The sequence below is a fragment of the Carassius carassius genome, chromosome 2 (genome assembly GCF_963082965.1).
Source record: "Carassius carassius chromosome 2, fCarCar2.1, whole genome shotgun sequence".
NCBI classification, from domain to species: Eukaryota; Metazoa; Chordata; class Actinopteri; order Cypriniformes; family Cyprinidae; genus Carassius; species Carassius carassius.
The window spans coordinates 36,486,660-36,501,739 of NC_081756.1; the positions used below are offsets into that span (position 1 = coordinate 36,486,660).

The window sequence follows — 15,080 nt, forward strand, 5'->3', positions numbered from 1 at the left end:
ATTAGAAGCATCGCAGAATATGTGGATGTCTCTTTTGCACACTTTAGAATCCAGTTCTGTACTAGTGTAGCATCGTAGTATAGCAATCTTGTTCAGGTACTGCAATTCTGCTTCCCATTCAAGCCAGGCTTGCAAGAGGTCACTTGGTAGCAATGGGTCATCCCACTCTTGTTTTTTATCCCACAGTCTTTGTATCAGTATTTTGGCTCTAGTTGTAAAGGAGATAATGTAGCCTAGTGGGTCATACTGACTAGCTACGACCTGATAGACATACCTCATTGTAGGAACTTGTGGTTCCTTCAGACGAGCTTTGTAACCAAGTGTGTCTGCTTGGCAAAGCCAACGTAGACCCAAGGAGGATACACAGACATCCCATTGCTTTTCAGTAAGCCAAAGCTCATTTCTCTCAGATCTGGCTTCTACAGGAAGGTGTGCAACGACAGAAGGAATGTTAGCCCATTGTCTTAACTCGAACCCACCAGAAACTAAAAGAGCTTGAATCTTATTCACCAGTTCAGTCGCTTTGTCAGTAGAAGTTACACTCTGCAGGAAATTGTCCACATAGAAATGTTTTTCTACAGCCACACGTGTCTCTTCTCCTGGAACAGTGTTCTCTTGGACATGTTTTAGGGCGGCAAATGTTGCACAGCAGGGGCTGCATGTAGTCCCAAAAGGCAAAACCTGCCATTCACAGACACTGACTGGTGTATCACGCTGCATGTTTCTCCACAGAAATCTGAGAAGTGGTTTATCCTCTGGGAGCAGACGAATCTGGTGAAACATGCCCTTGATATTGCTTGTGATGGCAATTGCATGCTCTCTGAAACTGAGTAACACTCCTAGTAAAGTGGAGGTGAGGGTAGGCCCAGGTAGGAGGTACTCATTGAGGTTATGGCCTTGGTACTGAAAGGAACAGTTGTACACTACTCTGTGCTTTCCATTATGGTGTACCATGCGGTGCGGTATGTACCATGATTCAGGGCTGTGATCAACTGCTTCAGCAGCCAGCTTGACAACATAACCAGATTGATCCAGCCTTTCAATATCCTTGTTATATGCCTTTGCATATTTGGGACTTTTACTGAGATGCCTTTCTAATGCTCTGAGGTTGGGGAGAACAGACTCTTTAGGCACTTTCAATTCAGGCATGTCCCTTTTTCGCAGAAGCGGTGTGGCATAACGAAACACTCAATTTACATTTACCCTTGCAGTCTTGGTCTCAAGCAGAGTGATGGCCTCCTGATCACAACGTGAGCGTGTCACCACCTTCTCATTGCGATATGGTAGTATGTCAAGCTGCCAGAGTCTCTCAACATGTTGCAACAGCTCTGATGGGGTGGAAGTCACAGATGTGAAAAGGCATTGATGCTCTGGGATTTGGTGCTGGAGTACATTGGCTGGCCCTTGCAGTGTCCAGCCTAATCTGGTCCTTATAGCAGCTGGCCCGCCTGGTGGGCCAAAGTGAACTGGCTCCATGGGGATGATTAAATGGTGATGATCAGAGCCTATAAGCAACAATGGCTGAACCTGAGCAAAGGCATGAAGAGGCAGTCCTTTGAGATGCTGGTATTTCCTTTGCAGAAGGGTAACTGGATGTGAATGCTTGGCGAAGCCGAAATTCTCAGCTGTAAATGCACCCGTTATCTTGAACCTTTTGCTTGGCTGAAATGCTGGGGACAGAGTGAAAGATACTCTTGTACCTTGTATGACTTGGGTGTCATGTCGAACTGTTCTCAAAGAGAGGGTTTCAGTCTGTCCATTAAATTTAAGCTGCTGTGCTGCACCATGAAGCAGGATTGTACGTTCAGAGCCATCGTCCAAAATAGCATAAGTCATCATTGAATTTTTGCCATTACGCAACAGCACTTTACAAATTTTCAGAAGGACTTGGCTGCCACCTGCTGGACGATCTAGGTATAGCATCTGACTCTCTTGGGATCTTTCGTGGTTGTGCTTCATCTCTGTTGATTTGCTGTTGATGTCATGCAAAACAGTTAGATGTTTGCCATTGCAAGTTTTACATGTGGCTTTCAATCTGCACTGGGCTGCCTGATGTTTCCGTCCACACCTCCAACATCTCTTATTTGACTTAATCCAGTTAGTTTTGAGCTCACTGGTTAGCTGTGTGAAGTTATTGCACTGGTTAAGATAGTGGTGATTATTGTCACAGTGATGACAGTACATATTTTTGCCAGGGTTTTGAAATTCTGATGATTTTGCAGCTGGAGGGTCTGCTGACTGATCCACACCATGCAAAATGGCTGTTGTCTGAAAACTGTGCTTACGCTGTCGCAGAGCTTTTTTATGCGGACTAATATGTCCCCTCATTTCACTAGTATTGAGTTTACAGTCAGTGGGCTGCACCTGCAGCTCAAACTCAAGCCAGTGTGAAAAGTCGAGCAGGTTTGGAATTGGGTTTCTGAGGGGGTGAACATACCTCTTGAAGTTAGCCTTGAAATCATGAGGGAGTTTAGACATGAGTCTTGCCACGTGTGAACCACACTGCAATTCAATAGCTCCCTTCTCATCCAGCTGGTCAAGCATACCCACTAATGCTCGAACTCTGAGGGCAAACTTACGAAAGGCCTGAGTGTCACCACTGCGAATATTTGGTCCATCCATCAAGTCAGCAATTTTCTGCAATGCCAATTGATGTGGCTGTCCATAATGTTTAGTCAGCGATTGCATTGTTTGGGTGTATGGATAACGGGAGTTGCTGTAGAAATCAGCGATTAAAAGGGCCTCTTCGAATTTCAGATGCTCAAGCAGAATTTGATATTTAAACTGTCCAGTAGCATCGTATGGAAGCAAATTGTCCATCACTTCTACCACAAAAGACTGCTTTTTAAATTATCTTCCTGATGTAACCAAATTCCTTAGCATATCCAAAACCTCAGAACAACTTAATGATGTAACAGAAACTATGGACTCTCTCTTTTCTAGCACTTTAAATAAAGTTGCTCCTTTACGCTTAAGGAAGGTTAAGGAAAACAGTTTGACACCATGGTATAATGAGCATACTCACACCCTAAAAAGAGCAGCCCGAAAAATGGAGCGCAGCTGGAGGAAAACAAAACTAGAGGTATTTCGTATTGCTTGGCGGGAAAGTAACATATCCTACAGAAAAGCATTAAAAACTGCTAGATCCGATTACTTTTCTTCTCTTTTAGAAGAAAACAAACATAACCCCAGGTATTTATTCAATACAGTGGCTAAATTAACGAAAAATAAAGCCTCAACAAGTGTTGAAATTTCCCAACACCACAGCAGTAATGACTTTATGAACTACTTTACTTCTAAAATCGATACTATTAGGAGATAAAATTGCAACCATTCAGCCGTCAGCTACAGTATCACATCAGACAGTGCACTATAGACCCCCTGAGGAACAGTTCCACTCATTCTCTACCATAGGAGAGGAAGAATTGTATAAACTTGTTAAATCATCTAAATCAACAACATGTATGTTAGACAGTATACCATCTAAGCTCCTAAAAGAGGTGCTTCCAGAAGTCATAGATCCTCTTCTGACTATTATTAATTCCTCATTGTCATTAGGATATGTCCCCAAAACCTTCAAACTGGCTGTTATTAAGCCTCTCATCAAAAAACCACAACTTGATCCCAAAGAACTAGTTAATTATAGACCAATCTCGAATCTCCCTTTTCTGTCCAAGATACTAGAAAAGGTGGTATCCTCACAATTATATTCCTTCTTAGAGAAAAATGGTATATGTGAGGATTTCCAGTCAGGATTTAGACCGTATCATAGTACTGAGACTGCTCTCCTTAGAGTTACAAATGATCTGCTCTTATCATCTGATCGTGGGTGTATCTCTCTATTAGTTTTATTGGATCTTAGTGCTGCGTTTGACACAATTGACCACAACATTCTTTTGCATAGACTTGAACACTTTGTTGGCATCAGTGGAAATGCATTAGCATGGTTTAAATCGTACTTATATGACCGCCATCAGTTCGTAGCAGTGAATGATGTATCCTATCGATCACAAGTGCAGTATGGAGTACCTCAAGGCTCAGTACTAGGGCGGCTACTCTTCACGCTTTATATGTTACCCTTGGGAGATATCATCAGGAAACATGGTGTTAGCTTTCACTGTTATGCTGATGATCCTCAGCTCTATATTTCTTCGCAGCCTGGTGAAACACACCAATTTGAAAAACTAATGGATTGCATAGTCGATATAAAAAACTGGATGACGAGTAATTTCTTACTGCTAAATTCTGAAAAAACAGAGGTGTTAATTATAGGACCTAAAAACTCCGCTTGTAATAACCTAGAACACTGTCTAAGACTTGATGGTTGCTCTGTCAATTCTTCGTCATCAGTTAGGAACCTAGGTGTGCTATTTGATCGCAATCTTTCCTTAGAAAGCCACGTTTCTAGCAAAACTTGTAAAACTGCATTTTTCCATCTCAAAAATATATTTAAATTACGGCATATGCTCTCAATGTCAAATGCAGGAATGTTAATCCATGCATTTATGACCTCAAAGTTAGATTATTTTAATTCTTTATTGGGTGGTTGTTCTGCACGCTTAGTAAACAAACTACAGCTAGTCCAAAATGCAGCAGCAAGAGTTCTTACTAGAACCAGGAAGTATGACCATATTAGCCCGGTCCTGTCAACACTGCACTGGCTCCCTATCAAGCATCGTATAGATTTTAAAATATTGCTTATTACTTATAAAGCCCTGAATGGTTTAGCACCTCAGTATTTGAATGAGATCCTTTTACATTATAATCCTCTACGTCCGCTACGTTCTCAAAACTCAGACAATTTGATAATACCTAGAATATCAAAATCAACTGCGGGCGGCAGATCCTTTTCCTATTTGGCGCCTAAACTCTGGAATAACCTATCTAACATTGTTCGGGAGGCAGACACACTCTTGCAGTTTAAATCTAGATTAAAGACCCATCTCTTTAACCTGGCATACACATAACATACTAATATGCTTTCATTATCCAAATCCGTTAAAGGATTTTTAGGCTGCATTAATTAGGTAAACCGGAACCGGAAACACTTCCCATAACACCCTATGTACTTGCTACATCATTAGAAGAATGGCATCTACGCTAATATTTGTCTGTTTCTCTCTTGTTCCGAGGTCACCGTGGCCACCAGATCCAGTCTGTGTCCAGATCAGAGGGTCACTGCAGTCACCCGGATCCAGTACGTATCTAGACCAGATGCTGGATCAGCACCTAGAAAGGACCTCTACATCCCTGAAAGACAGCGGAGACCAGGACAACTAGAGCCCCAGATACAGATCCCCTGTAAAGACCTTGTCTCAGAGGAGCACCAGGACAAGACCACAGGAAACAGATGATTCTTCTGCACAATCTGACTTTGCTGCAGCCTAGAATTGAACTACTGGTTTCGTCTGGTCAGAGGAGAACTGGCCCCCCAACTGAGCCTGGTTTCTCCCAAGGTTTTTTTCTCCATTCTGTCACCGATGGAGTTTCGGTTCCTTGCCGCTGTCGCCTCTGGCTTGCTTAGTTGGGGACACTACATCTACAGCGATATCGTTGACTTGATTGCAAATAAATGCACAGACACTATTTAACTGAACAGAGATGACATAACTGAATCCAATGATGAACTGCCTTTAACAATCATTTTTGCATTATTGACACTGTTTTCCTAATGAATGTTGTTCAGTTGCTTTGACGCAATGTATTTTGTTTAAAGCGCTATATAAATAAAGGTGACTATTGAAGGGTTCGGACCTCTGTAAATGCTCTCTCTGGTGGGAGGAGAATGAGAGCGCTGAAAGAAGTCTCTAGGATGATAATGTTGTCTTGGGTGGTAATCAATTCGTTCTCTGAATCTGAAGTCAGGTGCAGGGGAAGGATCATGTATTTGTGGCTTTGGTTGGATATGTCTTTGGTCATGTGCATAGCTTGCGCTTTGTGCAGCGTGTACACTTATCTTGTGCTGAGATTGCAATGTACATGGATTTGGTGAATTTGGTTGATATTGCACATACCTCTTCTTTGATGTGGGCTGCAGTTTCATTTCTGAAAGTTCACCTGACAAATTAATTTCACAGTCTAGCTCCTCATCTTCCGACTCTTCCGTCATCCATAACTGGTTTTCCAGTCTCTTTAGAAATCTGATCACTCATTTGAGCTACTGCTAACTTGCTTAGACGTGGAGTTGGGACAGGAGAAGGTTTCTTTGCTGCCTTTATCGATGAGTGAGTGCGAGGAAAAGGCACAGGACACTGTGATGAGTCTGTTTCCTCCCTTGAAGAGCTGTGTTTCATGTCCTCAACGGTTTTATGCAGGCGTCTGTTCTCTTCCTGTAGCTGCCAAATCACTGTTTGAGCATCTTGTGGTTCATACTGATCTCCAGTATCCTCAGTAACATCACCACGGTGAGTAGCATGCCACCTGGTGAAGGGTGTCATCCCGACAGCACCCTCATTTCCTGACTCCCAGCAGTAAGGCTCTGTCTGCATCCTGAAAGTAGGTGGATATGTATGCTGGAATCCGCTGTATTCCACCTCATAATCTTCCAAGTGGCGTGGGGGGTGATAATCGTTTACTACGGACTTCAGGCTCACACTGTGACTCTGAATGGGCTTTGGACATCTTAACCTGTGGCAATCACCGATCCGGCTCGAAGGACCAATGTTAATTAGGCTTATGGACTGTATTGCCTGGTTCCAACTTAGTTGGGATCATCACGCGGCATCGGTAAGAATGCACAAAAGTCCAAAGTCCAATCACTGTTTTAATAGTAGGATCAAGCCATCAACATACTCAGGGCATTGCATGAACATATTAACCCTCTCAGGCTCAAATTAAGTTTTAGTAACTTAGTAACTTTAGTAACCTTTAGTAAAGTTTTTAGTACTCCAGATACATAAAATATGTATCTGGAGCAATAAGGTTTTTAGTTTTTAACTGTTGCAAATCAGCAACGCCTGCCTTGAGAGGGTTAAGGCTGTGTGAGTGTGGTTTCTATAATAAAACAGAAATATAAATAATCAGTTTACAGTAATAAATGATAAACATTTTACTCAAAAGAATAGACGCGTGAGGATACATGACTATAAAATGTAACAATTGACTATAAATAGACACGTGACTATTGTCTTATAACCATATCTCAATCGAGTGTAATCTTCACAATCCACATAAATATGGCTTAATAACATCCGTAAATTGTAAACACTAAAGTAAACATATGGAAAAATATGAGTCGTTATGATTATTTCACTTATACAGCGCGCATCGGAACACACGTGCAAAGATAATGCACACAGTCATACCGCTAACATTAGCCTGACGGAAATCTGAAAACACTCAACATCTGAACGTTTCAACCCATAATACAACAAATAGCAATATAAACAAGATTAAAGACGGTATAAGTGGAAATTAAACTTACTTTCAAAGTTACGCACACTCATCTATGGCTTTAATACACGCGAGCCCTCCACAGCCTTTAAGCGAAACATAACAAGTTGCGTCAGACTCTGGGGGCGGGACTAAGTTACCCACCAATAAGAATTAACTTAGAGCCTTTTCAACACTAAGAATTCATTTGGACAATTTCAAAGGCAATTTTGTCAGTATTTTAATGTTTTTGCACCCTCAGATTCCAGATTTTCAAATAGTTGTATCTCGGTAGTTGTTATATTGTCCTATCCTAACAAGCCATACATCAATGGAAAGCCTATTTATTCAGCTTTCAGATGATGTATAAATCCCAATTTTGAAAAAATTACACTTAATGCTGGTTTGTTGTCCAGGGTCACAGGAAGGAACAGAAAAGAAAAGATAAAATTGAAGAAGAACTATTAGATGAGAGTGTTGTCAAGTTGAAAACATTTAAAAGGTAAAGTTTTAGAAAAGTTTGCTTAAAGTTAAAATGCAAGTTTAAAATGTATGTGTTTGCCTTAAAAATAAGCTGCTATATGAAGACTGTAGTGATTCAGCAAAAAAGACAACAACAAAAAACCTGTACTCAACCAGCATTTACTAAGGTCTTTTGTAATAATAAATACCACTGCAAATAGTATTATGACATCCAGATGAACTCTAAACTAAAAGGGGAGAGACAAGAGGGAAAGTAAATGCCCTTAGGTCTTATAAAGCCTAAAACCTACATAAGTTTGTCCTGAATGAGTCACTCTCCACCTCATACAGCTCACTTTACTAACCTCTGATCTATCTCATGTTAACACACATACAGTGATGTACTATTGATTTATACTCATTGCTGGGAGAGGAGGACTAGGGACACATGCCGCCCCAGGAGAGAGTCCTCTGGCATGGGCTGAAGTGGACCAGAGAGAGGTGGGAGTGTATTTCCACACATCCACTGACTCTCATCACACACTAGCGCACTGACAAATACACACAGGAGTAAGCAGGACTTTTTCCTTTCATTACAGCAAAAAAGGGACAACTTTCCTTAATTAAGACAACAGCAATGTTATAAGAGAGAAAGGATTCAATAGGCCTATGTTTTCTATATGTATTACACAAGTAGAAGGTAGAGTGTTACATCAAAATAAATTAATGAAATATATTCTAAACAAACACTGAGGGTGTCTGTGAATGGCCATACTCTATGGATCTATCTGCACAACCCGTAACAAATGTTACAAACAATGCTGTTCTTTCAATTTTCTTGTAACTCTTCCCCTCTCAGTTACACAGCTGACAGAACGGCTCGTTATGCAGCTCATGCGGGCCTTTGTCTTCTCAGGTGGAAATCACAATGATATTCATGATAGTTGACGCCTACTCGCATATGACTTTTAACAACAAAAAGTGTCTTAGAAAATTTAAATCAACATATAGTTTTCTGTGAGTGAGTAAACAAGATGATCCAGTTCTCAAAAGTCCCGGGAACCAATGTTCTGTATGTGTTTTATGGCCTTATTCAATTGATTTAACATTTTTTAGTTTTTCACTAACCACGCATAACTTTTTTTTTTTCTCAAAAACACAATTATGTACAGTACATATGCTGCTCACACATTATTATAGCCCAGTTTGGGCTGATTACAGTGAGATTAGACTTTAGCCATTTAGAGGTTTATAAGAAACTGAAAAAGCACAAATGTCAAGGCATGACAAAACTTCTCCAGGCCCCAATAATACCCTTAGACTATAGAGGGAGTCTGTTAGCATGGCGTGCTAATGATATAAACAATTTTGTGGGGAAACATTTGATCAGCTGTTCAACTGCACAAATTGACTAGTCATTTGTTAGTCATTTGTGACCCATAGCTAAGATAAAACTATAGTGCACTATATCACTATTAGACTCTTTTGGCTTCAATGTACAGTACCTTTCTGAAGCAACACAGAACTGGTAATTAACTGGATTATAAACAACCTAAAAAGCCAGACAGTCTGTCTGTTTGCAGAAGTTATCTTAGTTAACTTTGCTGAATCCTCTGCTCTTGAATTAGGATGTGTAGCAAAGGGACAGCTATTTCCAGCCAGACCAGAGCAATCTTACTGACTGACTGACCGAAAAGACAAGAACTGAAGACATCTATTGGCACATTTAGATCAATAAGTCTCTCTCTGTCCATAAGTGAGGACCGTTTAAAATGGTTTGTGGTTCTCTTTTCAAGAAAAGAACATAAATGTAGATCATTTATAACACACAATATGATTTTCTTGAGATAATTTGAGAGGGTGCTAACACTTAAGCTTACAGTGAGGATAGTACGGCAAATAACCACTCAATCAGTTTTAGTGTGTATACTTTCTGGGATTAGTGGGTGTGTAAATACAGTTAAGTAAACGGTAGAAATTCGAATGAGATGTTGAGCAAGGTAAGACAATGACAGCAACCAAATTCACACATATAACAAATTAGATACTACACTGGTGATGGGAAATTCTATACTTTTGAGAATTTAGTAATTGGACATGCTACTCCATTATAAAATACCATTTTAATACTGCTATATCTTGATATGCATAGTTTTGGCTTCTAGTTAATTTCATTACCTTTAAATTCATTATTTAACTTTTACGTTTATACATTTTAAACAGAAACAACTACCGTTTCTTGACACTTAACTGAAAGGTCTAAAAGGAAACGCCGTAAACTGCTTCTACTCTTTAGGATGTAGTGCATCATGTGAATGTGGACACGGCATGATATGATTATAAAGGAAGTGCATCTAATGTTATAAGGTAAATGTCAGCAGTATGAATTAAAATTAATCAAAACTGAAAGTTAAACTCATCAAGATAAATACATATTGCATATAATATAAAGAACAAATCAAGTGTTTCTGCAAATGTACATACATGTCATAAGACAAATCATGAGATATAAATCATTAAAATATAAAAATATAAGGGTTGGCCCTATTCATGACATCCAGATACCTGCAGGTAATGTGTGGCATAATTATTCAGCTGAATGATTCATCATTTGTACATAAATTCTGAGAAAACTGTGTTTACTTAAAGGGAGTGAATTCAGACGTGAAAAATCAATCGCCAGTAAACAACAGATAATCTTTTGAGACACATAAAGAGAAATTACTCTGGTGGTGGATGAGGAGGTACCCCCTGACTATGTAAAGCACTTTGAGTGCCTAGAAAAGTGCTATATAAATGTAAGGAATTGTTATATTGTTATTATTATTATTACTCTGTTTACGGGTTATGTGCACCGCCATTCAAAACTTGGGGTCAATATGATTTCTATTTTATCTTCATGTTTTTGAAAGAAGTCTCTTATGCTCACCAAATCTACATTTATCACAAATATAATAAATCTGTAATATTGAAAATATTTTTACAGATTCAATTTATTTACTATCACTAAATAAGTATTTACTGCCACTTTTGATCATTTTAATTCATCCTTGCTTAATAAAAATAAAATAAATACTAACCCCAAACTTTTCAAAGGTAGTGTAGATTAAATGTGCATTTAGTTTTTTTTGCAAATGTCTAACAGACATGCAAAGCTGTTTATTTAAATATGTATTCTAACTGTGACGTCAACGTTACAGACATGCCTAAACCTGTTCATCCCCTACACACAAAAACATACATGCAGGCAGAGACATGCAGCACACACACTCTCTAACACAGGTGCAACATGGAGGGGCACGTGACTGACAGCCACTAGTAGGTGAGGAACTGGAGTATTCAAATACTGTAAGGTCTGAGAGTGAGTGTAAAGGAAGGAAATAAGAGAATTCTACACGAAGCAAATACAGAGCCAATAAACATAGCGGTTTAACATCCTGACACTGTTCATCAATGCACACACACACATACACAGAAGGACTGCACCAAAGCTGAGGTCATGCAACTGTTGTGACCTTTACTGCCTTCTTAAAACTTCAGAGTCACAACATACACACTCACAATTCCTGCAGTTTCGCCTGTCACTGGTATTTCCTTCGTCATGACTCACGATTCAGCAGTCTCCATTATGTGGCATCAGCCCGATGATCCCAGAAACTGCAATTATGCCTCTCCTCCTCCTAAGCCTGTCAGAAGATTCTTCATCCCATTTTACTTTCCCCTTGTTTTATGGATAAATTTGCTGATTCATTGCAAAGTCAACCAAGTAGCAAACATGAGTTGTGGACAAACCCTGTTACTTTAACAAGGCCAGTGTTACACTTGGCTCTTATTGTTTAAACCTTTAAGTCCAATAAGACACTTATTTTGCAATTACATGTGTGGCAGCATATGCTAAAAAGTCCAACACTTTGTGTGAGTGTTAACGAAAGGAAGGAAGGGAAAAAAACACAATTTTTGTGCTTCTGGCCAAAGCCACAGCTGTCCCTTTCTATACCTCCCTCCCTCCAACTCTTTCACAGACCGTCTGTTAGTCTCCATCAATGATTGTCTGTTTACTTCTCCCTTGATTTTTGCATCCTCTTTTTTTACTCCATTTAATAATGCCATTAGTTCTCAATTTCAAATTGTCTCAGTGAATCATGCCCTGAAAACATACTCGCTGAGCGTAAAAAAAAAATAAAAATTCTGAAGCATTTCTGTCTAGTCTTTTAAAATACTATACACTCCATATCCAGGGAGACCAAATACTTGCAGTGCAGAAAGTGAGATTATGGGTGTACTCACACTAGGCACGGTTGCCATGAACCGGGCCCGAGTACGATTGACCCCCCTCCCCACTCCCCCTCTTGGCCTGCACTCACATAGGGTTTCAGCATTCGTGCCGGAGCACGCTTACGTCATTATGGTGCGACGGTTTCGGGATAAACAGGAAGAGCGGCGCTCTCTGAACACAATGTCCAGAGTCCATCGCTCTGTTTTCTTTGTGGATAACTTTGTGTCGTTTGGTCCACGGTGGTCCACAGCCCTCTCACAGCCTGTTGTTAAACAGATGTGTCGCCTTAGTGGCGCGAAAATTTTCACGTAATCGTGCTGCTCGTATGAGGAGGTTTGCAAGGTACCAGCTGAGCTTTTGGAGCGTCGCAAAACCGTGACGCCACCCGTCCTGTTCCGTGCTCCAGCACGGTTAGCGCTCACACTGCATGCGAACCGCGCCCAAGTCCAACTGAACCGTGCTCTGGCCCACCTCTTCCAAGCGGGCCAGGGCCGGCCAATCGAGCCGCGCCCGGGCACGGTACGGAGCACTCACACTAGTCAAACGAACCGCGCTTTGGTGGTCAAACGCACTCGGGCATGGTTCAAACTGGCTAGTGTGAGTACACCCTATAATGACTTGATTGCTTCTCCCTATGGCAGTATGCCACACTGGCTCCTTCCAAGCCAAAATAGGTATCTTGCTTCTGACAATTTAAGTAGTTTTAAATAGAAAGGATAAAAACTCTCAAGGAATCGCCATGTTACACATTATGGTTGGTTTACTAAAAAGCAAGGAAAGTTGGCAAAGTGGATTTAACATGTTGACATGGGTTTGGATAATGTGTAATGTGAGGAAGAAATCGGGAACATTGTGTGGTTTATAGCCTTGGGGAGGGTACGAGAGACACACGTATGGCAAACCACATGTTCATCTCTTGTTTTCTTTTTTTTAAGTGCTGGAGGTTTTATGATTAATATCTTCACTTATCTTCAACTTCATAAAAATGAAGCCTTCACAAACCAATATTTAAGTTAATGGGTTAATTTCACATGTGGTTGTTAGTAGCCTACCCCACAGGTCATGTTTGCATGTTATATGTAGGAAGAATTCATATTTCTGGAGTCTGGACGAATGGACACAATTCTCGCCACCTTCTGGTGTAACGATAAAGTTTCCAGAAAGGGTTCTTTTTTAGTAAACGGAAACCAATCGAATCTCTAATTAATCGAAATCGCCATTATTTATTTGTACTTAGAGAGACACGAGGAGTAGCCTAAGCCAGGTTCATCACATTTACAGTTCTACAATTTCCCTTCAGAGACGGTATAATGGTCAGTTTTACCTTTTTTTCTTTCTAAAATTTATAGGCTTTAGAATTTAAATTGTGGTCTATATAAAATATTTAACTATAACGCGTTTCATCACTTAACCGACATTTTTGATCGCGGCATACGTGTTTGTGACGTCACCGCTAGTCACGGGATAACGCGCACTCGCGCAGGTATCTTAAATCGAAATACGGTAACTAATGCGCTCTTGCATTTAGCGCTTGGGAACAGAATGTGGGTCAACAGCAGATTGACGCTTAAACACACTGCCCATTGGCTGGTAATGATGTTACGGTTGCTGCGTAAAATAACTTGAGCACTGCTGCAATTACAAAGCGCACATAATCTACGAAAATGCAATGGGTTCTTGACCTGCTGGTGAATTTATCACGGCTTTTGTATAGTGTGTGTGTGTGTGTCTGTATATATATATAGAGAGAGAGAGAGAGAGAGAGAGAGAGAGAGAAAGAGAAAGAGAGAGATAGAGATACAGGTTAATGGCTCAAAACGATTCTCGACCACCATAATTTGATGTTAGTAAAGCTTTCACAAGCGAGTTTTACCTCACAGTCGTAGAGATCCGTTAGCTGATCAATAATCCACTCTTCCAAATTAAGTCTCTTTCTCAGTTCCTTCCGGTCGTATTTCACTGTGACCCGTCCTTGCTTGCGGACCGGGGTCTCGGCTTCTTCGGTTGAACCGGGGGGCGTCTGGAAGTACACGCGAGCTTGTTGGCTCGCTTCTGGACTTGTTACCGCCGCCATAGTCCGCAAATATGCTGTGAATAACTGGCTGAAACTGTGGAACGGGTTTTCTTCTCCGTGTTTGTTGAGCACTGTGATTTAAAAGGCCACTAACTGAGCTGTTATTTTTTCCTTCTCGCAGAACTCAATCGCATTTGGCAGCTACTTAGTAATATTTCTAAAGTCATATAAAGTTACTTATATGTTTGATTCGCTTGGTCTTTTCACAGTCTATCAAGTCGCTATAAGCATGGCTATAAACCGCGTGTCTCACTTTGCTTTAGAAAGTAAATCACAAACGCTCAAATCACTTCAAACCCCAGCGTCTAACTCGTGGCCCACTGTTTTCCTTAAAATAAAGATGGAAGCCGTTTGCGATGATTTATCCATTCATTTAAAGAGAAAGGCAGGCTTTTCCTTCTCTAATACAAAGCAATAAAAACGAAAACAAACAGTGCAGTGTCCCCTTCTTTCCTTCTTTTGTCCTTCTTTCCCCCTCCTAGCTCTTCCTCCTACTCTACTTCCCTCACCCGAGTGATGTGTATGTAACCCCCTCTGAGCCACGACTGTCCCCCCCCTCTCTCTCTCTCTCTCTCTCTCTCTCTCTCTCTCTCTCTCTTCCTTTCCATCCCCTATAGTCTCTAACGTTACTAATAAGTTCACCAACCCTCACTTTAGGCTATACACAGCCAAATAATCCTGTTATTTACACTTAAAAATAATGTGTTGGAATAACACGATTTTTATTTCTAGTTGAAAACAAAAACATTTAAAGACAATAAAGATTCACACAGCTTTAAAGAGCTTTTAAAGCGGCAGAAGACATATGCTGTTCGTTATACAGAGAACGTTATCGTGGATGCTCAGGAGCTTGGCGGGTGCCTCGTATGGAAGGCCAGGAGGGTCAAATACACCTGA

At 40.5% G+C, this 15,080-nt stretch overlaps 1 protein-coding gene across 1 annotated transcript in view; it reads right to left on the reverse strand.

Moving 5' to 3' along the window:
• Positions 1–14,702, reverse strand: part of LOC132109407 (protein phosphatase 1 regulatory subunit 14B-like) — a 66,747-nt gene extending 52,045 nt beyond the window's left edge. The window contains exon 1 of the mRNA XM_059515449.1: positions 13,983–14,702. Coding sequence (XP_059371432.1) covers positions 13,983–14,183 — 201 coding nt within the window. The 5' untranslated portion in view covers positions 14,184–14,702. The remainder of the gene's footprint in view (positions 1–13,982) is intronic.
• Between the last annotated feature and the right edge of the window lie 378 nt (positions 14,703–15,080).